Genomic DNA, 24,250 nt, shown 5'->3' with positions numbered 1-24,250 from the left:
GAAAGAAACGAAGGAAGGACAGAACGGAAAGGAAAAGCACAAAAGGTCAACAGACCTACAAGCGCAAGGCAGTGCAGCAGGACAGCTGGAGTCCTTTGATCAGTTCGTTAAGCAGATGAACGAAACGGGACAGGCCACCCAGACGCCACGGACCCTTCGTATGGCTTGGTAGCATATGCGTCTGGCACGCGAGTCAATTCATAATCAGAGGGACGTCTCAGAAGTCGCCCGACCTCCTGAGGATGCACAATATTAAAGACGACCATCGTGATAAGCATTAGTAGAGCATCAAAAACATATAAGAAGATCTCATGATGCAAGAGGTATCCGTTGTTTCCTTGAAGGTATTCAGCCAGTCGGAATATGGAGCGAACCATGATCAGGAAACTCGCCAAATAAAGAACATGAAGATGTTTGCTCCAGGGGATGTCGGGAGTACAGGAACGTGGGATTGGGTATTTCTTGATCTTCCAGTAAAAGTGGCTTGCTGTGAGGATGAAGAACCCGAAGAAAAAGATTTGAACAAAGAGGCCGACGACAATGATGTGCTCGCCGGTCTTCATGTTCTCTAGATTTCCACTGCTCTGAATGCCACCACCTAGACCAGGTTAATATGCTGACCCGTGATCCGAATTCGTGATATGTGATTCTTACCGGCTCCTTGCAGTAAGAATGAAAGCACATCGCCCGTAACAAAAATTTTCGTCAACCATTTCCTCCTCAGTAAGGCATGTGATTCCGCTTGTAACATCAGGATAATGCGACCAAGAAACATGTATACCGATGCCGCTAAGAGCGCTGGAGCCAACAAAAGAAAGAGTGTCTGCACGATATACGGTCCAAGAGTCCAGTTGGGAGTCTGTTTGCTGGACATGGCTCGTCCGATATATCCGATAATTTCGACTTCGCAGATTAGCATTGTTTCTGGCCAGAGGACGTTGAAAGTGCACCAACATATGCCACCAATGACAAAAGGAACGAAAAACCACGTGCGAGACTTGAACATTTGGAAAATATGATACCCAGTTGTGCCGATGAAAAGGAGAGTGAAAAGCACAGCGGCGCCCATGCTGGGATCATAGCGATAGAAGGCAAAAACGGCCTCTTCAACACCACTCGAGGCCGACATTCCTTTATGAGGAGAATGAGTCTCACTATTAGCAACTGGTTCAAAACCACGATAATGAGAGACAAAAAAGGGTCACTTCGAAAAAAAGGAGCGGAAGGTTCTTGGAAGGACCAACAGAGAAATATGCTTGCCACTTTACTGGAAATATCGGATCCCCTTTTGGCTATTTATATGACAGCAAAGCTTCTGATGATGAACTACGGAAATCGGTGAAGTCCGTACATGTTAAGCACAAAGGCCACCGAGAAACAAGATTTATGGAGCAGTGGTTTCAGACTAGCCATACGAGATTGATACCAAGATCTATTTTCAGCCTATTTGACCAGGAACGCCAACAGTGCATGGACTATGTTCATCTGTATTCGTCTACTCTATCACCCAGAGGATTCATGTAAAGATTTAACGGCAACCGCTATGGTCACACTCTGGGAGCCTGAGAAAAGATCTTCAAGATGAACGTCCGAACAGATTACCGCTGGGCTGGTTAAGGTCTAGGTAGTCCAGCTGATGGTATATTCTGCTGCTGGAAATTGAAGGTGGAACTTGTGATACCGCATGGCACCGCCCCAGGACAGCCGCAGCAAACCATCCTTACACGTACTCCGTCCCATTAGTCTCCTATCAAGGGACGGCGCCAGGCGGGATGTTGACGGCGATAGGAAGCCTTTTCGCTTCATAAAATTGAGTTAAGCACCACCGCCTTACTGTCTCTCTTAACTTTGTACAAGATGTACAGGATCGACGCAACTGTGGCTGTTACGACAGCTTCGGAGTCGCATGGACACTATATAGAGTGGAAATCTTGGAACTTGCAGTTTCCTCAATTCGATAGTTAACGTCGTGTCAAAGTATTGAGTGGCTCCAGAGTCATCATCGTTCAAAAACAGGGCATTTTTTTTTACAGAGAATATCTTCAAAAATCCGACCTTGAGTCAATCAACCCTAATCCCTCGAATCAATGGGCTAGTTCGGTTTCGTATAAACGTCCACGGTCTCCGCTCGTGTTCGTATAGCGCGTTTGATCCACTTGACCCTACGAACTATAAGGCATGGGCAAGAAAATTAGAAGCCATGGCACATTGGCCCCCACCGGTAAGGTCATTAAACACGCTCCGTCGAGTTGGAGGGCGATTTTCAGCTTACCGACCTCGCATAATTTGATCTTCCGCGTGCGTGCAACATCCTGCCATTGACTGACCCGAGGAAACCCATGGAGACCAGAGAATCTCCAGGCACTCCTCTTAACCCCTGAACCCCATTTTAATTACGCGCTACTACGAGTACCTAGCCATCATGACCGGCGACGACTATTTGGAGCCATTTGAACTGCCGGTAGAACCTGTGATGCTACCAGTAGTTGCTTGCAAATGCAGCATTAATATAAAGGGTACGTTGCATGATAACCCTCATGAATTCATTAGGAACCACATTACTGATCAGAGGCAAATGCCAATAGACGATGGCTGCATGAGTATCAACAGGGCTCTAACTTTATGCGAGGATTCTCCAAGTTGTATACTGGTTTATACCCACCGTGACCTGTCATACTACTGCCAGAGTCCACCAAGTCCACCGCGCAAATCGCCGGCAATACAAGAAAAGACCTAAAGCCTTGTCGTTCCGCCAGAGTCTTTCCCTTGAATGTCTAGAGTACAACTTATGTCCAGGCCAGCCCGCAGTATGGTCTTTGTCTAAAAAGGTATCAAAATTAGGCTTTTAGAGATTGCTGTTCAAGTGTTGACTGCAGACAGGCTAACTAACAAGAAGAGTCTCATCATGCATATGAAGCAAGCTGGAAATCCCTGTGTTCTACTCCATTACTCTCGATCACTTGTCCAATTTTAGGCATGCAATGGCCATAATATTGAGTAGAACTGCCAGTGGGATTCTATCACAGGGGGAGTATCTGCCATGATGCGACCAAGATCTCTGCTTCTGTCTTAGGGATATTTTCAAGCCTGCCCAAGAGCTTTTCGATTACTATAGAGGTTGCAAGTGCCGCCCCTCTAACTGTACAGCTAGCCAGAGCGCACAAAAATTCACAAGTGACCTAAGTATTGAGGATCCGTCAGCAAATAAGCGGCCCCTAGTATTAGACCCCGGCCCTAACTACTACACAAAGACCACAACTAGGACAACAGCCCAGCTATATCACAGCAGAACAGCACTTTTTGGTTGGATAGCAGGTGATCTGCTAAGAGCCTGGGCGGCTTTGTTCCTACAGCTCTTGAATAGATAGTGGTCAATATCCTGCTTGCTTTGACAGAAGGGCTGTGCAATATCCCCTAATACTACTGTGAAGACCCCCAAGATCATGGCCTAGTTACCAGCACCGAGAACAGTTTTACTATTACTGGGAAAGGGTTCACCTGGGGAATAACAGATGCTATTAGCAATATGGTCGTGTAGCTCTATCCAGTGATCCAAGAACCTGGGCCTAGAGGTACAATTACCAGACTTAGTAAGGGCATGGCAAACATGGCACTAAGGCTACTTATGCTATAATTAGTATCTTAGCGTACCAAATACTGGGATCGCGAAAAACATCGGAGCGTGCAATTTTTGGTCAAGGAAGGGCAACGCCTTGGTACACGGACACTCGATAATGGTCTGACGTTAAACGCCCCAAGAGCGCTGAGCAGAACCAGGACATAGGGAGGGGAGGAACACATGCAACTTGCCTCAGTACAGAGGACTACAATCCAAAGATAATGTTCAACAGTCTATTTAGCATTGGGTGTATGGAATTTTGAAAAGGTTTCCGGTGTATCTTAAGACAACTTTACCCTCTCGTTCCCTCATGAGCTATTAGCCATAACAGACTATGGCAACACCGTAGGGTCTTTGCCGAGTATATTGCAGAGGATCAGACTCCTGTTCATATATTTGTATCACCATACGATTTCTGACACCTAGAGTTTCCAATCTTCGCCCTAGAACTTCTGGGAAGTGGATCAAAGATCTGAGCCTTTGCAGGCCGCCAGGACGAGTTTGCAGAGCTCCTAACTAGCATTATACACTAACGTTTCCCGCAGATTACTGGTATATTGGTATAAGGAGCTTGATGTTAGGCGTCCGGTTGAGGTGATGGGACAGATATCCTCAAGCTTCACGGCAATTTGAGATAAATTTGACTTTGTGAGATGATAGCAGGAAGCACATTTGAAAAGAAGAATGTTTTAGTTGTATTTCTATCTTTCCTTTAAATGCATCCCATCACTGAAATGTTGTATATAAACCCCAATCTTTCCAGCTTCCAACCTCCTGATCCAAGACTTCCATCGAACCACCGCTATCCTTATCGCGAAAGTCAAACTATAGAGGCCTTCACGGTTTAGCCAGTATTCTCAATGCTACTTCCACTACATATTCCCTTAAGCCTGTCTTTTCTGCGTCTTATACATCTCCGCCAGGATCTCACAAGCACCCCATATCCTCCTCCTGTTTACAAGAGCCAGCCAGTCGCGGTCATCCAACCCATATCGCGGCCTGGTCTTCTTCTCAAAGTACACGTACGCTTTCCGGAAATCAATACCTTGTGTATCTTGACTAAACAGCTCCCATAGCCAAGGCATGTCCTCGCGGATTTTGCGCTGCCAGAAACTCTGCGACTGTGTCTGCGAGCGGACGGCCATTGAGGCCTGAAGCAGGGCAAAGAGCGACAGGCCGCTGAGGTAAGAGAGGACCATAGACGTGAGCTCCGCGGGGAGAGTATCAAATGGATCGGTGAGAATTTTGGTTCTGAGCAGAGATGATCTGCCACTGGCGCTATCATCCCTGTCATCCAGTGTGCAGTGTTCGCTCAAGAATGAAGTTTGGAAGGCGTCGTCAGCAAGCGGATCCTTTACCGTGTACTAAACTCCACTTAGTTGCTCGCCACGAAGAAGGGTGCTCTGGATAAATACACACCTCTTCACCGGGAATGCAAGCCCAGTCCTGGTCTGCGCCATGCATGTCGCCATACGGAAGCTCAAGACGGTTATAATTATTAATCAAACACATGACATCGAATAACACTTTCTTATCAAGGTCTTTATTATCAGGGCCGGCGTTAATAGCGCGAGACAGAAGTTGGAAGCAGCTCCAGTGGAAAGGGAAGCAGACTGGCATTTCCGACATTTCGGGGCGATAGCTGCATTAAACGTGGTGCGTCAGTTGGGCTTCGGCATTGAAAATGCATTTAGGAAGGTCTGATGGGTAACAACCAGAAGCATTCTCCATCATCCTCAGGGATGTCGGGGTCTGAGTCCAAGTAAGTGCTATGCCAACCAACGAAGCTTGCCTCCAGATAGCATTGCTTACCATCATCAATGTTGCGGACGCGGGCCAGCTCCTGTAGATAGATCAGCATATTGCCACTGGGGATGACTAGAGGAACACCGGTAGGATGTCAACGAAGTGCAGGGTAGCGCACGTAATCATCATAGTTCACGCTCGCAATGAAGTACCTACGTAAGATGATCTTAGCTATGTGTTTGTCTGCCCCAAGGGGAGCGTCAAGGAACGACCGGCAAAAAAGCGAATGAAACCGTGCATACCTAGGCCCCTTCGGATGGTTGTTATAAATCCCTAATCCCCCGGTATGTGGCAACCATTCAAAATCCTCCTCACACACCAGACCCGGGTCATAAGAGTACAGTTCATCATCCTCGTTGAAGGAGTAACTCTCTTCCACATCATCATCGTTCGATGAGTGACCCTCCTCATCATCCTCGTCGGGATTTCCACCTTCACTCGCTTGTTCTAGAGGTTCATCTGCAGCTTGCATGCAGCGCAAGCGCTCGTTTTTTATGCTTTCGTCTTTCTCTTCATCGTCCGTATCATAGTAATGCCCAAGGCCCTTGTTTCGCCAGAAAACCCGCCGCGCGACGCGTGCTCGGCGGTTTTTGAGCGCGTCGGGGTGACTGGATCCGAGCTCATAGCGATTGAGTGAGCCCGAGCAGATGGCACAGTAAATGCTGAATACGCCCATGATCGTAAGCCTAGTAAACCAAAGACTGAGTTGCTGAAATGACAAGAGAGCTGAAAAAGGAGAATGCTGGGGTGAAAGAGAAGAGGGGTCCGCTCAGCCTCGTAATTCTGATTATAGTGCGACCAGCGCTATTTACAGATTTGGTAAGTCTAATAGCTCGTATTCGAACATCGCACATCCTGCACCATGTCAATTTCGTCCGTAATCTGCCCATGGCATGCATTGCCATCGCCAGCGGAATCGGCCTTACATGCATCAATGCTACGGGGACATCCTTGTAAAAAGCCCATGGCTCCCTGATATCGCTGGAAAGCACATTTATTGGCGAAGGGTCTTCAGCTATCTGCCATTTCCTATGATTGTCCAGATGAAATCAAGTTGTCAATGTAAATGCCAGCAGGGCTTGCTGGTGAAGGATGCGTATGATACCTGATGATTCCGGTCGTTTCGATGGTCTCTAATACCCTAACTTTAATTTGACGGGCACCCAAGCATATTCGATGATCCCAATCTAATACATAGAACTTTACTGTCTACTGATAAATGATCTCGCCACCAAAGGACCCCTCGGCGGCCCGCTGATCGCCTTCACAAGCTCATCCCGCTTCTTCTCATTCCGCACACCCAAGCGGGACCAAATCTCGTCCTGTATGTCCTGTAAGGCGTTCCCCAATCTTCTCCCGGGGAAGAACCCGTCCGGTATCGTCGTGGTGATTTGGCAGAATCTGCTCTCAAAGACGACGGTCCGGTCTAGCCCGCCACCCTCAAAAATGGCTAGGATGCGGTACTCGTCCGGCTTTATGCCTCCTTCCACGAGGTACTCGCCATGGTGAGCGGATATCGTCGCTCTCCGATTTGGCTCAGACCCTGATTTAGGATATCCCAGTTGCTGAGCAACGTCCTCCGCGCTATATAGACCGGGCAAATCTTTGACCCAGATGGCGATGATTACGATGTCCGCTCGGTTCTGTGTCTGTAGGATTCGGCGCCAGTGCATGGCGCGACTCCAACTTCCGAAGGAGACAAATGGAGTAGCGGTCCGGACGCCCACGAGATGGTTGTGGAAGTCATTGACCGTCGCGCCACCGAAGTCTTTCCGCTCCCGTGGGAGGATGTAGCCATCGCGCAAACTGGTGTTGCTGCGGTGTTCGGCGCGGAAGAGGACGCATGGCCTCTCTCCTTCGGTTAGGGGTTTGAAGGCCATCTTAATTGTGGCTGTTACAAGCAGAAGTATAAGCAGAAATTCAGGCAGGGATATTGGCGTTGAATAAATGAATAGGGGAAGTAGGTTTAGATAAATGATCAGAATAGTATTTCAACTTCGGTGCTCAATAATCTGAAATGATAGGTATGGCTAAAGTTGTTGTTTGTGCTGGATAACCAAAGAATGATAATCACAAAGGAAGAATCTAGTCAGTGAGCTTTCGCCTCATTTTAAACATGTCCGTCAGCTTATAGCCAGGGCAAGTCGACCTTATACGGCGCAAGCATGTTCCAAACCAGGCGCCTAGGGATTGAGCCTTGGGAAGGTGGCACAGTTGCTCGGCCCAATCAAGACCGGGGCTATAGATGATTCGGTGATTGCGTAGGATAATTCACCCAGCTATCCTTGCAAAGCCACACTTGAAAATTAGATTTTCAGCGCTTTACGTACTATAGTGTTTCATCTGTAGGATGGTTGGAAGAACGGCCCGGGATGGGGACCGGCATACATTGTCTATATTCCGGCCGACTCTCAAAGTTCGCGGGATAAATAAAGTATCTTGAGTTATGGTGCTGGATTCATGATCAAAGTTTGCTCTTTCTTTTAAATTGTTTGGGTTTGCTGCTATGATTTAAGAGCACAGTCAGGGCCGTGGCATACAAAATGCAGGCGGATTAGAGATCTATGTCGAGCTGCGAAGCGCCAGCCTAGATCGGAGCTGACGGCTCAGACTACAGGCTGGTGGTCAACGACCGGCGCCAGTAGGCTTGACCAGGTAATTCGAGCCGTATGTAACATTCTATTGGTTGGCAGGGGCTGGGAAACGCTAACTGGACCACTACGTGGCAATTAACTGAACCCTAGCCTAAGGAAAATGTCTACCCATTATCAGTCCATGTGATGACCGCTGTATAATTCAAGAAAACAGTAGAAAACCTCAGAGACGTCATATGGACAAGATCATCTTCCCTCTCCCGCTCAGCCTCCCATTCGCTATTTCATACGCCTCCCTCGTCTTCTCCAATGGGTAAACATCAAGCACGAAGACCTTCAGAATCTCCAGTTTCGCAAACCGCGCAAGAGCATTCAGGGCTTGATGACCACCTTCGACAATAAAGAATGAAGCCTTGATCCCGTCTCTTGCAATACCCCGGCCCGTATGCTCCTCGACAAAATTGAAGCTGCTCGAGTCGACAGAGACCAGGTTTCCGCCATCTCTGACCCAGCCCCAGGCATTGACTAGAGGTTTCCCGCCAACGGTATCGATGACAACGTCGTAGGCATTCCGGTGAGTATCGGCCTGGAGGGCTGTGTACTCCAGTGTCTCGTCTGCCCCAAGACCACGCAGGAACTCGGCATTCCGCTGGTTCGAGCTGGTGGCCGCCACAACATGAAGCCCTGCGAGTCTGGCAAGTTGTACCACGTACATACCAACCGCGCCGGCGGCGCCGGTAATCAACACTCTCTTTCCCTTCTCATTCTTGCCCTCTTCACTAAGGAGATCAGCTCTTCCGCCAAAATTGCGCAGGGCTTGCTCGTCACGGGGTACGGCGACTCCGGCATGAACAAATAGCGCTTCAAACGCCGTCATCCCACTGAGTGGCAAAGCAGCGGCTTCCTCCCACGTCAAGCTTGGTGGTTTGAGCGCGACCTCTCCTTCGAGCACGATGGCATACTCCGCCCAACTCCCCGGACGGTCCGTGGCAAGCATCCCAAAGACCTCATCGCCAACATGGAACTTGGATTCTTTGTTGTAGACTTCAGCGACGATCCCGGAAAAGTCGTTCCCCGGCGTAATATATTCTCGCTCATATGTCTCAGGCCAAGTGAGTGTGTCGCGGATTATGGTTGATGCCTTGACTTGCACTAAGAGTTCGCCGGAAGCGCCGGGCTTGGGGATAGGGATCGTGTCCAGGTGGAGCGCAGATGCGGGCGCTGGGTTGCTGGGGCTGTAGGGGTGTTTCTCGTCTGAGTTGGGGTGTAGTCTGATTGCTTTCATGGTTGCTAGCAAACGTGGAGACCAATACGAGGGAAGAGAATGGAATGGTAGAAAAAAGCTACGGATTTATAGTGACGGTCGGGCACCGTTATAGGTTAGGGCAGGGTTGGATAACCGGTAGCAATAGGCTATTGGACCAGTTACACGCCCATCATTAATAATTTATCAACCAACCCAGAATATTTACATATCATCATATAATCCATATATACATGAGCTCATCTCTCGTAATCCCCACCCCGGCTTTCACCAATCACTCCACGCACCCCAAAATGACGTGCTACAGCTTAATCCAACGGCCCATCCACTCTTCCACAATTTGCTTCGCCTCGTCCACAAGCCCAAGATCTAAGAGTAACTGCGTCGTTCCTCTAACGGCAGAGTCCAGCGCAGAGAAGATCCAGGCATGCGTGTAGCTCGTATGCTCGCCAATGAAAATCGTCTTAAACTCGGTGTTGTAGTAAGCCGGCAGGAACAGATCCTGTTGCCCTACGAGCGGGCTCGCCCATGCACCGGCCTGATGCTCATCCATTTCCCAGCATTGACGGTTATAGATACCTGCGAAGCTTGTTAGTACTTGAACGGTATTCTACCGAGGGGTAAAACTAATGGGCGCCAGTCATACCGGTAAACTGCTCTGCGGCAACCGGGCCATGGAATTCCACCATCGCTCGCTGTACGATTCCCACATAATCCTCATCGCTCAGAGCTCCAACAGACCTCGCCTGCGTGCCGGAGATGTAAGAGGCCAGAACAACACCGGGGCCAGTGCCATTCATGTTGAAACTCGGATAGCAGACCGACCCGACGCCCGGAACGTCGACACTCCCGCACCCCCCGAAGATGGGATTCGGTGACTGGTGCTCCCAGAAACGCGTCTCATACAGCAGAGACAGTTTACAACTCGGACTGTAATTCATCTCATTGATCGCGCGGGAGAGGAGGCTCGAGTACCGCGGGAGATCCCACAGTCGAACCTTGCTAAATGGCGCCGCAACGACCGCGTAGTCATATTCTTCACTACTTGGAACCAGAGCTAGTGGATCGTCGCGCCAGGTGACCGCGATCTTGGACGTTGTATCGTTGTACCTGAGGCCTGTGATCTTGCGTCCAAAGGTCGTCTTGTTCGCAACGTGCGGATAGAATGCGCGCGGGAAAGACTCAAGGCCCTTGTCGATCGTGCGGAACTCGCTCGCGGAGAAGTAGACATTGTCGTAGATATCTCCCCACATGGGACTCTCAGGCCCTGAGCCGGCGACGTAGTCGGTCACATTGTCGGAGTACCCGAGTGCGTAGCGGAGGTAGCCGGCCTCAGACCAGTGGAAGAGCCCGTGCTCAACGGCCGTCTTGTGCGCGCGGAAAATATTGTCTGCCACTTTCTTTGCGGATAGGCCGTCGTGGTCGAGGTATGCGCTGTATGCGGCCTCGGCCTCTTCCACGACCGTTTCGTTCGGCCCGGCGGCTGTATAGACGAGGTCCGGGTCCGCTGCCACTTCGCCAGCGGTCGGGATCCGGCCGTTAGGGAGACGGTTCCCGCCAGCAGCAGCGGGGACGTTATCGCTGTTCTGGATGAAGGGGATGAAGTCTACCCGGAGCTCGGGGTGCGTCTTCTCGTTCATCTCCGTGAGGACCCTGCCCAGCTGGAAGACCATCTTATGGTCCTGGATCTCGAGGGTCTCATTCTGCTCCGCATACGTAATACTCACTGGGAACCGCATAGGGCCCATTTCCTGGTACTGGTACTGATCCGGGCGCGTGTTGTTCAGGTACTGCGTGCGGATCCTGCCGCCGATGCGGTGCGAGGATTCGTGGATATGCCAGTTGTGCATGCCCACTGAAGACAGCAGCAACGAGGTCATAAGACCGGACATCCCGCCGCCGATGATGGCGATGGAAGAGTTCTTTGCACTGGCGACGGCGGTCTTGCCCGGTTCTTGCGCGGAGAGGTATGCGACGCCGTCGAACCAGGGACCCATTGCATCGGCGTAGTCGGCAATTGCGAGGGGCTCGCGGCGGACGATGGGCGAGACAACGGGGATGGGGTCAGAGCGGGCTATCAAACCGAGCTCGTTATGGAAAGCGTGCAGGCAGTGGAGGTGAGGAGCATCCGGGGGTGTGATCCAGACGATGCGCTCAGGGTGGGCGTCTCGTTTGATGGAGAGAGTGCCGAGGGAATGGTGATGACTGTCTACTGAGCCCGTTTCGCAGTCACCGTAGACAATATGCAGGTCTCCCTCGAGGGAGGAGTCGACGAAGTCGAGGTGCACATTGTGCAACGAATCGGCGGTGATTTTAGGAGTGCGGAATTGGAGGAGTGAAGGTTGTGAGTTAATAGTGAGAGAGACGGCGCTCTGGGATAGGGCTAGGCATAGGCTTAGGCTCAGAGAGGAAGTGAAGGATCTCATCTTGTAGGATGGCTAAGAATCCTTGCTGAGATCGGCGCCTACTGATGCTATTTTCTTAGGCCAAAGGGGGTATTTAAGCCTCTGCACTCTTGGGGAGAGTCAATATCAGAGGAAGCGAAGATACCAACTCCATTTACGTAACCCTCGCCGTCCGGAGAGCTTCCTATGCTAGTGATATGGAAGAGCCCGTTATCAAACGAAGACGGAGTCTCCGTCTCGGCCGTCATCCTCGTGTTCTATCCTGTCATCTTCGAGACGTGGGGTCTTAATGGGGCAGCGCTCGGACTTTGGACTTTCTTATCAGTTGGTACACTGGAAAATAGTAGAGAGCTCGTATACAGACTGAGTGTAGCCAGTTGGAGACGATGATCTTGGCACGGCTGAGCCTGATAAGCGTTCTTCACAAGTGTCGGATGCACCTTATCTCGCTAGGGCGCCATGCTAGACATTCAGTTGGAGATGTTTAATCAAAAAACCAGCGGTGTATATGTCCTCTAGTGGGTATGCCGCAGTTCTTATTGGAGAGAGTCGCCGACCACCATGATAACCCTAACCCGGGAATTCCGTTCCGCCAGCCTGATTTCAAAGCTTTTCTTTTTCCACTCTCTTTTTTTTCTCTTCATTTCAGTCACCCTATAAGGTTCAAGCAACTATCTACCCGTCAGGTTGGGTTTAAATACATTATATGGTAGTGTGGTTGTGTGATGATGGCTTGCCTGACTTAAAGCTCCTCTAAGCATATTTTGCTTGTTAGGGTAATCTTGAACACGTCTTCGAGTCCTTTTCGCTTGGATATACTTTGCAAGAGTTTGGAGCACCGTAGACGTCAATAACTGATACAAGATCGAATAATGAGTGTGCAGTGCTTCGGAAGACGCAATATTACCGAGCCACTTTCCGAGCACGACATCGCTTTCCAGTACCAAAGCAACTGCAAAATATAGTAGGAAAGTAAATTTTGTTAATGGCTATATCCCACGCATTGGTTTCGAAGATTGGTCACACTGCTTTCCTTGCTCTTCTCCTAAGGCAGTCCCTACGGCAAGCACCGATATGTTGCCTTCAAGACATGGTACTGGGCTTCCGAGTACTAAATGGTTAGAGAAAGCTTATTGGAGCTATGACACTACATTGCCAACATTTGAAACTGGGTCCATTCAAGTCTGCAAACGGTAGTACTCTCTAGCATGAGAGCAGCAATTCCGACATTGAGAGGATTAGTCAATCATTGCTAGTAACTAACAGGATCAGAAACACGAGAAAACCACTATCAAGTGATTTGACTAGTAGGATAGTTTGAGTCATACCATCGTTGAGGATTCGAAAATCCATGTTGATGTCATAATGCTACGTTATAGTATGGGAAGTAGTATGTACTGAATGCTAATATCCATAGTTTGATACCTGTTATCTGTAGACATGATCAAAGTAAAGGCTTTTTTGGCTTATGGCTGTGTGGACGGGAGGGCTGCATACACACCTCGCCGTCTTATGTGCTTTGCTATCAGGTCCATGCCCCTATGTCACTCGTGAGGATAAGTAAAAAAAATATATCAAAGGATACGTGCACTGCGTCTCTCATTGGTTTTTCTCTCAATAGCTTGGCCTAGGAAATCGTCAATGGAAACTTCTGAGCAACAATTGTCTATCAAAAAACGTGCACTACCTCCATTAGAGCTTTACGGGCTCGTTCATTGAAAAGTAGTGTAGGTATCTTTCTGATATTATGTATTTCGACGACTCAGAGCAGAGTGGTCTTCTAAATCCCAATATATCTTAAACTACACAAATTAGAAGAAAATTGAGTCGATCCGTATCCCTGACTAACATCCCCAGCGCCATGAAATGAGGCATTCTTAGTCCAAGGCCTGCGCCTCACACATCCGTCTATACAGCCCCCCTCTAGCTATTAACTCTTGATGCGTCCCCTTCTCCGCGATCTTTCCTCCAAAGAATACACAGATAACATTAGCATCCTTGATCGTGCTTAATCGATGCGCAACAGCAACCGTAATCCGGTCCCCGTCCTTGGCCGCCTCTTCGAGAGCCTTCTGCACGATCTTCTCACTCTCGGTATCCAAGGCACTCGTAGCCTCGTCAAGAAGTAAGATCTTCGGATCCCGGATGAGCGCGCGCGCAATGGCGATGCGTTGCCGCTGCCCCCCAGAGAGTTGGGTCCCGCCTGACCCAGCGGGCGTGTAGATGCCCTGCGGCAATGAGGAGACAAAGTCCCAGGCATTCGCTGCGCGGAGGGCCGACTCAATCTGGCCATCAGACACGGGCTTCACCTCATCCTTCTCACGAAAGAAAGGCTGCGTATCCGAGTTGAAGACGCCCAGCGAGATGTTGTCCCGTATTGTTCCCTGAAAGAGGGTCGGCTCTTGCTGCACCAGCGCCACAATATTCCGGTAGGATATGGGGTTTATGTCGGTGAGGGTGGAAGCGTCGATTGTGATGCTCCCTGTTGTTGGGTCGTAGAAGCGCTCGAGCATGGCAATCATGGTGGATTTGCCGCAGCCGGAGGAGCCGACGAGGGCGATGAATTGGCCTTTATTTATCTGTTCGTATCTATTAGTATCTTTGACTGATCATATTCGGGCGACGACTGTTACCTTCAGGTTCACCCCTTTGAGAACAGGGGCGTCTGGCCGTAGAGGGTACGAGAAGCGCACATGGTCCATAGCAATCGGCGCCCCAGATCCAGGGCCTTTATCGTGGTTCTCCGGCGTCTCGCGAACTGTCGGTTGGAGCTGGTGCAACCAAGCGATGTAGTTCGTCGCATTGATTCCCTTTGTAATACTGGTCGACCACTGGAACAGCTGCGCTGACGCCTGACCCGCAAAGAACACACTGAGGAATGCGACAAAGAAACTATACATGCTAGTCTCCCCCAGCGACACGAGACGACACCCATACCAGAATCCCAGTGCCTGAAACCAGTACTCAATGCACTGCGTAAGCCCGAAACAGATCATCGTGGCAGCCATGGGTTTTACCGATGACGAGACCGCGTGGTCTAGTTGCTCCGTGTATCGACGTAGCACCGTCTGTTCGATTGCAAGGGACGAAACGGTGCGGATAGCGTTTACAGCTTCAGAGGCAATCGACGAGCTGGTGCCATACTTCTTCGATGTCTGGCGATCGAGGCGGGAGTCGAGGCGGATTCGTACCATCCCAGCACCGACAAGGGGTGGAATACCGCCAAGGACAACGACTAGCCCTAATTTCCAGGAAAATACAATAGCCAGGATGCCACAGGTTACCACCTGCAGGACGGCAATCAGGACCAGGGCGATGTTGTAGCCCATCAGTTCGAGAATTGCCTGCGGGTACGAATCGATACGGCTTACCAGCGCACCGGTAGTGTTCTCTTCACGGTCAAAGAACTGGATATCCTGTCGCAGCATGTCGTGCAGAATGAGGCGTCGAAACCAATGGCTAAGATGCTGGGCTATAGTGTTGGTTGCATACCCGACAGCTAAGTAACAGATGAGACACCCGGCCGCGAGAACGATCAGCATACTCGCGTAGAAGTCTCCTTTGTCCAGCATAGCGTCTCCCGAGAGCGTGAAGACCTCGACAACGCGAGACATCAAGATAGCTTGGCCGGGGTACATGGCGCACCCACCAAGACACCCCAGGAGCACGACGAGATACGCCCATTTCAGTTCTGGACATTCGCGGACGAGATAAGCTAAGGCGGCCAGCACGTCCATGTGCTTGTGATTCTCATAATCGTCGCGGTCTTTTATGGAGTTCATTCGACCACGGACGGAGGTTGGGTAACGAGTTATCGCTGTTTCGGTGGCCGCCAGGGGAGCGACATCTTCGCCTTCACCCTTCTCATCTACACTCTCCTGCGCTGAAGCATTCACTGCTAGATTTTGGATTTTGACTAGCCCGGCATAGACGCCGTCTTTGGCTATCAGTGACTCGTGCGTGCCTTGTTCGACAATGCGGCCCTTGCTCATGACAACGATATTGTCCGCCTTGCGGATCGTAGCAAGCTTGTGAGCAATAACAATGGTCGTGCGCCCCTCGGCTGCTTTGTCCAGAGCCTTCTGAACAATCACCTCTGCGTGTGGATCAAGAGCACTGGTTGCTTCATCCAGCAAAAGGACCTTTGGTTGAGAAACGACGCTGCGAGCAATCGCAACCCGCTGCTTCTGGCCTCCAGAAAGCAGACCACCCCGTTCGCCGATCAGCGTATCGTATCCATCGGTCAGCTCAGAGATGAAGTCGTGCGCAAATGCCAATTTGGCGGCCTCCTGCACCCGTTCCATCTGTTCTTCCCGAGAGGCGCTCTCCCACGGCGTCCCGACGAGGCCGTACCTAATGTTATCAAACACGCTTCCCTGGAAGAGGACCGGTTCCTGCTGTACGAGCCGCACATTCCTCCGCAACCAGCCAACATTGAGCTCACTGATCAGGTTCCCGTCGAGTCTGATCGCCCCAGAGGTCGGGTTATACCACCGCTCGAGCAATCCCACGATCGTGCTCTTCCCCGATCCAGATTGTCCTACCAGGGCAGTCACCTTTCCCGCTGGTACCTTGAGACTGAAGTTATTGAGGACAGTAATCCCCGGCCTCGTGGGATACGAGAACGTAACATTCTCGAGCTCGACATCGCCCAACACCCGTTCCGGCTCGAGACCTTCCTTGCCGTATGGGTTGATCTCAGACTCTCGATCGATGAGTCTGAACAATTGCGCGGCTGCTGAAGCAGCCCTGCTAAAATCGATTGAATACGGGGCCAGCAAAGTCAGATTGATTGAGGCAATGACGACAGAGAGCAAAACCCTGTCGAGTCATGTCAGTATCTTCATTCATCGCTCAAAGGAAAAGGGCTGGCAGTACGTAAAGATATCCCCAGCAGTCCCAATCTCCCCCCTGGCAAACATATGGATTCCCTGCCAGAACGCAAGCCCATATCCAAGGTATATGATCGTATACTCCGCCGAGAAGAGAAGGCCAAGCAGCGGCGAGATCTTTTTACCGACCTTATGCGCTTCCACCAGATATTCATCAAACTTCCTGACGAGACTATCCCGCATCCCAAAGGCATGGACGGCCTTCACGCCCGCCAGAATATTCTCGGCAAACGAATTCGCCTGCGCATGAATCTGCAAGATCCTCGTCTCGTGCCCAGCCTCGACCGCAGCTACCACCCCCGTCGTGCCGATCGTGGCTACGGGGATGCAGATGCAAATCAGAGTGAGTTTCCACTGCACCGCAAACGCGATGATGAAAGCCGTCACGAACGCTGCGAGGCCCTGGAAGAGAAGACCGATCTTCTCCGAGGCGCCGGCCTGGATCAGTTTGCCGTTCGAGGTTGCCTGCGCGGCGATGGAGCCTCCGCTACCGAAATCGTAGAATGCCACTTCTTGGCTCAGCGCGGCTTTGAGATAGGCGTGCCGGATATTGCGGACGATGCGGTAGGCCGCGTAGGTCAGGAGGGTGTTGTAGGTGTAGGAGAGGACGAGCCGCGCGATGCCCAGATATACAAAGTAGAGGCTGAACCTCGTCAGCTCTGTAACCAGCACTCAGAGGGGATACATACGCCAACTCGGCTGCATTGTCGCGAAAGTCCCTCGGCGTTGAAATTCCGTTGGTGAAATCGGTTATGACGGTGACGAACTGGCCGAAGATGAGGTTCTGAAGCGCAATACCCGCTCCAGAGGCGCAGGCAGCAAGGATAGCAACGGCTTGAAGGATAAGTTCTGTCTTGCCGGCGAATGTAAAGATCCTCTTTTGCGCGAGCATGTCAACTTGACTGTTGCAGCGTCAGATCTGTTGGCTGGTCGGGTAACGCACCTTGTATGCGCCAAAGCTTGCCTCCTCCCCTTCCTCGACCAGAGGCGCCTCCGTGCCTGGTACACTAGTGGTCGACTCGTCCTGAGACGGTGACTCTTTACTCTCAGCCGTGGACTTCATACTGCCTATATCTCTTCACGTAGACAGTACAGTTGCGGTCCAGCATGACGATGGTGACGACGGGAGCTCTTTTTTTTTTAAGTAGACACGTCAGGACGCCGGTAAACTAAGGGTCCGAACCTCCGCAATGGCGCCTAGCTTATTGCCTGGTCTGGGACTCGGAATGCTCCCTAAACGCGGTTTAGTTTCAAGTTCAATCTGTTCGTATTTCGCCCGCGGGATCCGAGGATACGGCGTGGCGTTCTTGGACAGCTCGGATCCCGCGGGCTCCGTGGATCACACCTATCCAAACATGCAGATGGTGACTCAGACAATTTATTGATTATTGCCGAGAACTTTCTCTGATTTTAAGTTATTTAGGGCAAATACGAGACGAGTTGGTTATTGGTGGTGATTTTCAAAGGGCACATGCCATGAAATGCCCCCTATAGGCTTTCAGTCTGGGCGACGACAACATTGCAGTTACGTTGCAGACTGAGAGAACGCCTCTTATGTCTATCGCCAAAGGAACCTAATAAAATATGCAAGGAAGTAGTTCTGCCTCTATTTGGTTTTCAGCACACCTAAAAGATATTTGACTAGGAACTTTACCTTAGCCAACTCAACCCAGTCAACCAACACAGCCAACCCAACCGATCTTCATAATAGAAGGCGCAAAGTTCATCAGCTTGCACTAGCCGAGTGAAAGTAATAGCTCATGGACCTAATATTTAGATCACCTGCCAGGTTCTGGTTGAACTGGTACTCTTCCACTCCTCAATAGTGGGTCCTGTTTGCGGAGTATATATATTTTGCACACTGCCGGGATACTATCTAGTGTACTAGTGATGCTGTGAGAGTCATATACAGCGCCTGCCTCCGAGCTTTGCACTACTTTACGCTGGTTCTGGCAAAGAGACTGCCATCTCGACGGAATGGTGGTCTTGCTGTTCGCTTATCACTCCCTTCGGTAGGTTACGCTAGAGCCTTGCGGCTGCTTAGGCATTGGATCAGAGCAAGGGCTGGTAACTGACAGGGCGTCTGTCTTTACCGAGGTGGAAGCAGGGTGATAATAAACGCGGTCAATTGGATTTAGGGTAGCCATTTCTTGTGCTGTCTTTGACGAGTGGCATGTGATTGCCTATTGCAGAAGTAATAGAATGCCGCAACTCGCATTCCATTCTTAATTTCTTTTTACTACATGTCTTGTCACAGAGGCGGGATAGCTCCGATGGAGAGTCCTTGTACGGAGTAGAGTGCGAGTATTTTCCTCAGAACCTGATCCCTCTGCAAAACTCTGCCCAGCAAGTTCAACTCCAGTGAGTAAACAGCCTTCGCATCACCGAGCTCGGCGATTGAGGTTATCCAACAGCGTCTCAGGCTATTTTTGCTTACCCACGTTGAGCTCCGCTCATCGCCAAAGTGCCCTTCAACGAGGACCCTCACGAAGGAGTAGGTTGCTCAGTCGACTAGGTATGGCAGGTCAGACCAACACTGAATAGGCGCGCATCGAAACCAACCGCTCGTTCGTCTCAAGTCTCCCTCTCCACATCTCTGGCTGCCATATCAAGGATCAACCGCGCGTACCCGCGATGCAACCGGATCGCCCAAGCAGGGAGAACCTTTTGCTGTTGCAGACTCCCTTCCTCCTCGACAATCTCGTAATCATGCGCTGCTGAGAACCTGACCTCCACCATCTCACCCTGTCCTTTGATGTTGAACGGCTCGGAAACAATCATCTCATGTCGACCGCCGGACATGAGTCGCCACGGATATCCCCAGCGCGCAATTTTCTCAAAGAATAGCCGCGGTCCATCGGGCATCTTCCAGGAAACGAGGAGGCCATTGCTTCCTTCCGCGCCTGGCTGTCTTTGTACCGTCAACGCCCCGTTCAGCAGGACGCGGGATTCCGAGCCAGGACCAGGCCCAAACCCGCTCTCCCCTAGGTCGCCAGGCTCATATTTACCCCTGGTAATTAACCCGATGAGCGATGCCTCGGTGCGCAGGAGCCGACACGATAATAAAGAGCGCGCCCAAGCCTCCTCGAGCGCAGTTTGGTCCTTTGCGCCAGGGCGCTGCGTTCGTGCCTGCAGAGCACGGAGCGGAATCCGTGTCGCGTAGATATCGGTATATGCGCAGTGCTGGGTTGGCTTAGCTGGCGTGCTGAGGGCTTTGCTTCCTGCTGCTGCGGGTGGTAATTCTGGATATTTATTCTCAAGGTGATTCAGGCCTAAATGAATCCCAAGGCCTGTTGCAATGCTGGGGATTGCGATGTAGCCGAGGATTCGAGCAAGACCTTGTTTTGGCATTGACTTTGCGACGTATCGGGACGCTTACAGGTGGATTGGATCATTAGAGAATATAATGCCAGGAAAGCCGTGTTGGAGCTCGTAGGTGGCTATAAATAGCATGCGGCAGCTGTGGGCTGACGCGGGGATCGAATCGGCCCGTCGGTGAGATTGATCCTCCGTCTGTTATTCTCAGCCAATCAGAACTAGATGCTATTTATATCCTTACAAATATGTCTTGGCGCAAATGGGCTCTTTCACTCTATATACTCTTTCACTTTGCTATACCAGGAGTCTACCTGACACTGTCATCTGATCCATGTGACAGCACGTTAGAAATACCCAATTTCGGGTTCGACAGCAGTAGACATTGGCCGTTTATGCAATACTCCCAGCACTACTCGCCCTCCATACAATCCTATCGAGTCACCTATTGAGTCAAACTCACTGCAGGGCTAATATTAGGGCACTAAAGGATGAGAGAATGTTTTGAATTATGTAAGCTATCATTCAAGAGTACTTAATTATGATCTTTTCAAGCTGTTCGTTCCAGAGCTCGTCATCCCCCCTCTCGTCACTGTTTGAGGGCGTAGCAAACCCGGCATCAGTAGAGTAAAAGCCCAGGAAGGGCGACGGGTCGCTAAAATCAAGCTCGTGGCATCTGCGACAGACCAGCACCACAGCCTCTGAGAATATGGGGGTGTTGAGCCGTTTGCGACACCCGCCGCAGCACATGGGGTACCGAAGGTCGTCTTCACACGCGCGTATCTTGGCCGCTTGTCTAAACGTTGCGAGCGCTGCCTCATCATCCTTGAGGTATACAAGGCACTTGGCCAGTTTGTAGAAGTCGCCCGTTTGGCCGTCTGATACCCGGGACGCGAATCGAAGGACGCTCTCCTTGAAGACGCCTCGTCTCGTGTGTCTGTCGGTGCGTGTATATGGAATATCGCACCATCGTGCGAGCCCGTCCAGCATTGATCGATCTCCCGCAGCAAGGTCGAAAGACGTCTGCCCGTAGTAGTCCAGACGCAGCGGGTTGGCGCCATGGGAGAGAAGCAGTTCCGCGACTTCTGGGTGTCTGTTGGCGACGGCGGCGTGCAATGGTGAGTATCCCTCCCAGTGGCTGTCGACGTCCGCACCCACCCGAATCAACTCCCTTACCAGATCCAAGTTCCCGCTCTCGGCCGCCATATCCAAGACTGTTCGGCCGGTGTGCGATCGGACGAGGTGGTCGGTGTTTGTAGCTCTGTGCGTAGAGAGAAGCGCTCTGGGGATTGTAAGGTTAGATCCAAATGTCGTGTAATGCAACGGAATCCGACCGGCCTCGTCCGTGGCGGAGACGTCCGCTCCCGCTCTCAGCAGCATAGATAGAATAACTCCTGAAGAGTGAGATGCCGCTAGGTGCAGCACAGTTCTCCCGTGGATATCCCTGGCTGCAAGATCTGCGCCACACTCGATGAAAAGCGACGCCGCTGAGACGTTGAACACGGCAACTGCCAACAGCAACGGTGTGTTGCCTTTGCTATCAGAGGTAGAGAGCGAGGCGCCGTCGATTAGAGTATCGAGCAGGTCATGCCGTTTCAACCGGACCAACGTATGCAGTGCCGTCGACCCGTCTCTGCCCTGGACGCTCGGCTCGGCGCCGAGGTCGAGCAGTTGGTGGATGACCTCTGGCGGGCTAAACTCCTCCAATGTGATCTGCAGCGGCGTCAGGCCGTCCTTGGTAGGCTGCGAGAGATCGGTGCCGAACCGGTCGATCAGGCGCGCCGAGATCGACCGTTCTTCGGGGTCCTTGACCGGCTCCGCCGTGGGCGCGGATTTCTCCTTGGAGAGCGCCATGAGCAGCTGCACGGCCTCCTTGTGCCCGTTCTGCGCGGCGACGACGAGCGGGTGCCGCGCCGTGCGATGCAGGGGCTCGACCGTCGCCCCGTAGCCGATGAGCAGCCGGATCATATCACAGTTCCCCGTACTCGCTGCTTGATAGATCAAGTCCCCGTTACGGGCGACGTCTAGCCACCCTGCCGCATTGTCCAGCATGAACCGCACCAGGCGGATATGCCCATGGTAGACCGCCCTTGCCACCGCGTGCTCGTAGTTCGCACGCTCCCCCGTCGCATTTGTAGGCGTCACCTTGAGGAGCAGGCGAAGCAGTTCTTCATCCCCATGCTGGACAGCCAGCACAAGCGGGATGCCTCCATTACTCTTACTCGGCAGCGGATCGGCCCCGGCTTCTAGGAGAACCCGAACAACCTCGGTGTGTCCGTTCCTAAGGGCTTGGTAGAACGCGGTGAACCCGCCCACCGAGGCTGTCACATCTACGCCCGCGCCCAGTAGCTTTTGAACAGTGGAGAGTATGCCATGTTCGGCGGCCCAGGTCAAGGGGGACTTGCGCCGCCCATGGGCTTCGAATGTGTACGTTGTCGCGAGCCGATAGAGGGGGGGTTGCAGGAGGCTCGCGAGGCGACGGCACGATCGGAGCAGCCGATTGAGATCCTTGACCGAGAGCGCGTCAGCGATCGAGAGGATGATTTCTGCGGGCAGTTGGTGGAGAAAATGGGTGGTTTGAGGGTGGGAGGTAGCCATTCTGCATCACATGGAAAATAGCCGCTTTGACTCTCTTGAGTCGGTGGTGGCTCAGCGGCAAGGAGGAGATGGTGAGCATAGGGGGCTCCGTATCGCCATCGCCCCCACTGCAACTAGTCTTGCAGGGTGTATTCTTGTCGAGTCCTGATTGGTTGCTTATTTTGGTTTTGCGTATGCAGACTGAAGTATACTGGGCCAATTTGCCTAGGCGTGGGCTGGGATCATCGAGATAAGGGCCAACCATACCACGGCAATTTACCGTCCCATGTGCTCTTTTTGCAGAGGGTCTGTCATATACTGAGAATTTCGATTCATAGAATTTATAGAATCCAGATATATTAGCTAGAGAGTATTGCCTCCAGGCCGAGGACCTACAGGCCCGCGTTTATGCGGAGTATTTTTGCCTGGGAAGTGCTCGATGAATGATCTAGTTATCTTCCACCCAATCTCGGATAATGCTCGTGGAGCAAAGCATTCATAGAGAGGGAGAAAGAAATCATCCCTCAAGGGGGCCATGTATCTTTTTACGGTTTCGTCTCTACTGACTTCATCTTCAACCGTTCCAGCAGAGTTGGAGATCGGATTGCCCGCTCAGACGGTCTTTAAAGACTGGATTAAATACCCGGCCATCTCAGTGAGGATCCTACCTACCGTGGCAGTTCGGACAATAAAAGCCCCTATCAACTCGATCAATGTCGAGCATGTTTGGGCACTCACCGGCCGGCCCTTCTAAACCCGCAAGCTACAGCAGACGTAAACCGTTACGCCCACGCCGGCCAGATCCTCTATCCTCCAGGACAACTGAACACATCTCTGGCATCCCCGTCACTCTGACAGCGAGATTGAAAGCATAACCATGCACTCCGACAGCAGCTGGACCGCCAGCACCCGGCACAAACGGCTGCCGTGATGAACCGGATCAAACCATCGACCAGGTCGCCAGTGGCGGAGACGCTGATCTGTCCAATATTGGTAAAGCGGCTTTTACCTCATGGACATGGAAAACAGAATACCGCTATGAGTGAGGATTGGACAAGGTCTGGGCGGATCGAGACAGGTCCTGAAGAGACGATTATCGGGATTGTGAGTTGTCCCATGAGCGGCCTCTAATGGAGATTAAGGCAATGGCTGTCTTAGGACTGTCTGTAAATGGTGGCAGTGGAATCTGCCTGTTGAGTCGTTGTGGCTTTGTGCTAATAATGACCTCAACACAGTGTCGGGGTGGCCGATGGTTGGGGCTGAGCCCTAGTATGCCTTATCCAATCCCCTACATATATGGATGCAAATTAGCTACTACTACTACCATCTTCTACCTTGGCAAGGGCTCAGTCTTCTATATGGTGTTGCCTATGCCGTCTGTAAAGATAGGCCTCGATGGACTGTTCACTCCTCAACAACCATTTTCAAGATCGCGCTGGCGTATCGCATACTCAACCCCTGCACAAAAGCTGCCCTATCCTGGTGCCCCTTTCTCTGCATTCCCGATACCCAGGCACGCAGTTCTAGACCAATTGCTTTTGTTGGTTTCTTCTGTCTCCCATAAGGTCCTGGCACGATGGTATGATTGATGAGAAGATAATGGATGTCAATGGAAACTACCTTATCCGCCCCAACAATTTCTGCCATAAACCAGTATGTCAGACGGGCTTCCCCGGAAAGTGCGGGAAGCAAAGCTTCGTAGCCGAGAGCTTAGATATATTATTTTGAGGTGGAGAAGGGAAAGCGCGGGTCTCATGCCAGAGATGCTACCGAAGGAA

General features: G+C 51.4%; 8 protein-coding genes across 8 annotated transcripts; 1 reads left to right on the top strand and 7 right to left on the bottom strand.

Moving 5' to 3' along the window:
• Positions 1-107: 107 nt before the first annotated feature.
• Positions 108-1,201, bottom strand: BDW70DRAFT_168116 (RTA1 domain-containing protein; the record flags this gene model as incomplete). The annotated part of the gene is made up of 3 exons (XM_073742379.1): positions 955-1,201; positions 655-903; positions 108-598 (listed from the first exon to the last, which is right to left on the bottom strand). Exons 1-3 carry the CDS (start codon positions 1,127-1,129, stop codon positions 108-110), a joined length of 915 nt encoding a protein of 304 aa, XP_073596182.1. The 5' UTR covers positions 1,130-1,201.
• A 3,302-nt stretch (positions 1,202-4,503) lies between these two features.
• Positions 4,504-6,101, bottom strand: BDW70DRAFT_159935 (uncharacterized protein; the record flags this gene model as incomplete). Its single annotated transcript, XM_073740756.1, has 6 exons — positions 4,504-4,983; positions 5,039-5,261; positions 5,335-5,371; positions 5,432-5,462; positions 5,544-5,577; positions 5,668-6,101. 6 exons carry the CDS (start codon positions 6,099-6,101, stop codon positions 4,504-4,506), a joined length of 1,239 nt encoding a protein of 412 aa, XP_073596181.1.
• Positions 6,102-6,627: 526 nt separating this feature from the next.
• Positions 6,628-7,305, bottom strand: BDW70DRAFT_168115 (uncharacterized protein; the record flags this gene model as incomplete). The annotated part of the gene is made up of 1 exon (XM_073742378.1): positions 6,628-7,305. The coding sequence occupies one exon, from the start codon at positions 7,303-7,305 to the stop codon at positions 6,628-6,630; it is 678 nt and encodes a 225-aa protein (XP_073596180.1).
• A 590-nt stretch (positions 7,306-7,895) lies between these two features.
• On the bottom strand, positions 7,896-9,328 carry BDW70DRAFT_136227 (NADP-dependent oxidoreductase). The gene has a single exon (XM_073736827.1). It carries the CDS (start codon positions 9,302-9,304, stop codon positions 8,252-8,254), a length of 1,053 nt encoding a protein of 350 aa, XP_073596179.1. The 5' UTR covers positions 9,305-9,328; the 3' UTR covers positions 7,896-8,251.
• Positions 9,329-9,584: 256 nt separating this feature from the next.
• BDW70DRAFT_168114 (flavin monoamine oxidase family protein) lies at positions 9,585-11,709 on the bottom strand (the record flags this gene model as incomplete). Its single annotated transcript, XM_073742377.1, has 2 exons — positions 9,585-9,862; positions 9,930-11,709. The coding sequence occupies 2 exons, from the start codon at positions 11,707-11,709 to the stop codon at positions 9,585-9,587; spliced, it is 2,058 nt and encodes a 685-aa protein (XP_073596178.1).
• A 1,856-nt stretch (positions 11,710-13,565) lies between these two features.
• On the bottom strand, positions 13,566-17,643 carry BDW70DRAFT_159931 (ABC transporter ATP-binding protein; the record flags this gene model as incomplete). The annotated part of the gene is made up of 5 exons (XM_073740755.1): positions 13,566-14,267; positions 14,322-16,509; positions 16,567-17,223; positions 17,270-17,457; positions 17,524-17,643. The coding sequence occupies 5 exons, from the start codon at positions 17,641-17,643 to the stop codon at positions 13,566-13,568; spliced, it is 3,855 nt and encodes a 1,284-aa protein (XP_073596177.1).
• A 1,039-nt stretch (positions 17,644-18,682) lies between these two features.
• Positions 18,683-19,969, bottom strand: BDW70DRAFT_51181 (uncharacterized protein). Its single transcript, XM_073744169.1, has one exon. It carries the CDS (start codon positions 19,929-19,931, stop codon positions 19,155-19,157), a length of 777 nt encoding a protein of 258 aa, XP_073596176.1. The 5' UTR covers positions 19,932-19,969; the 3' UTR covers positions 18,683-19,154.
• A 2,886-nt stretch (positions 19,970-22,855) lies between these two features.
• Positions 22,856-24,043, top strand: BDW70DRAFT_136222 (uncharacterized protein). Its single transcript, XM_073736826.1, has one exon. The coding sequence runs from the start codon at positions 23,773-23,775 to the stop codon at positions 24,034-24,036; it is 264 nt and encodes an 87-aa protein (XP_073596175.1). The 5' UTR covers positions 22,856-23,772; the 3' UTR covers positions 24,037-24,043.
• The last annotated feature ends 207 nt before the right edge of the window (positions 24,044-24,250 follow it).

This window comes from Aspergillus foveolatus (assembly GCF_047715535.1).
Source record: "Aspergillus foveolatus strain CBS 279.81 unplaced genomic scaffold BDW70scaffold_23, whole genome shotgun sequence".
NCBI lineage: Eukaryota > Fungi > Ascomycota > Eurotiomycetes > Eurotiales > Aspergillaceae > Aspergillus > Aspergillus foveolatus.
Note: the sequence above shows the minus strand (reverse complement) of the source record. Positions and strands in the feature narration are given on the sequence as shown.

What these genes read in the sequence shown, in the direction of transcription:
- BDW70DRAFT_136227 (XM_073736827.1), bottom strand. Translation starts at nt 9,304, where the DNA reads ATGAAAGCAATCAGACTACACCCCAACTCAGACGAGAAACACCCCTAC.
- BDW70DRAFT_51181 (XM_073744169.1), bottom strand. Translation starts at nt 19,931, where the DNA reads ATGCCAAAACAAGGTCTTGCTCGAATCCTCGGCTACATCGCAATCCCC.
- BDW70DRAFT_136222 (XM_073736826.1), top strand. Translation starts at nt 23,773, where the DNA reads ATGCAAATTAGCTACTACTACTACCATCTTCTACCTTGGCAAGGGCTC.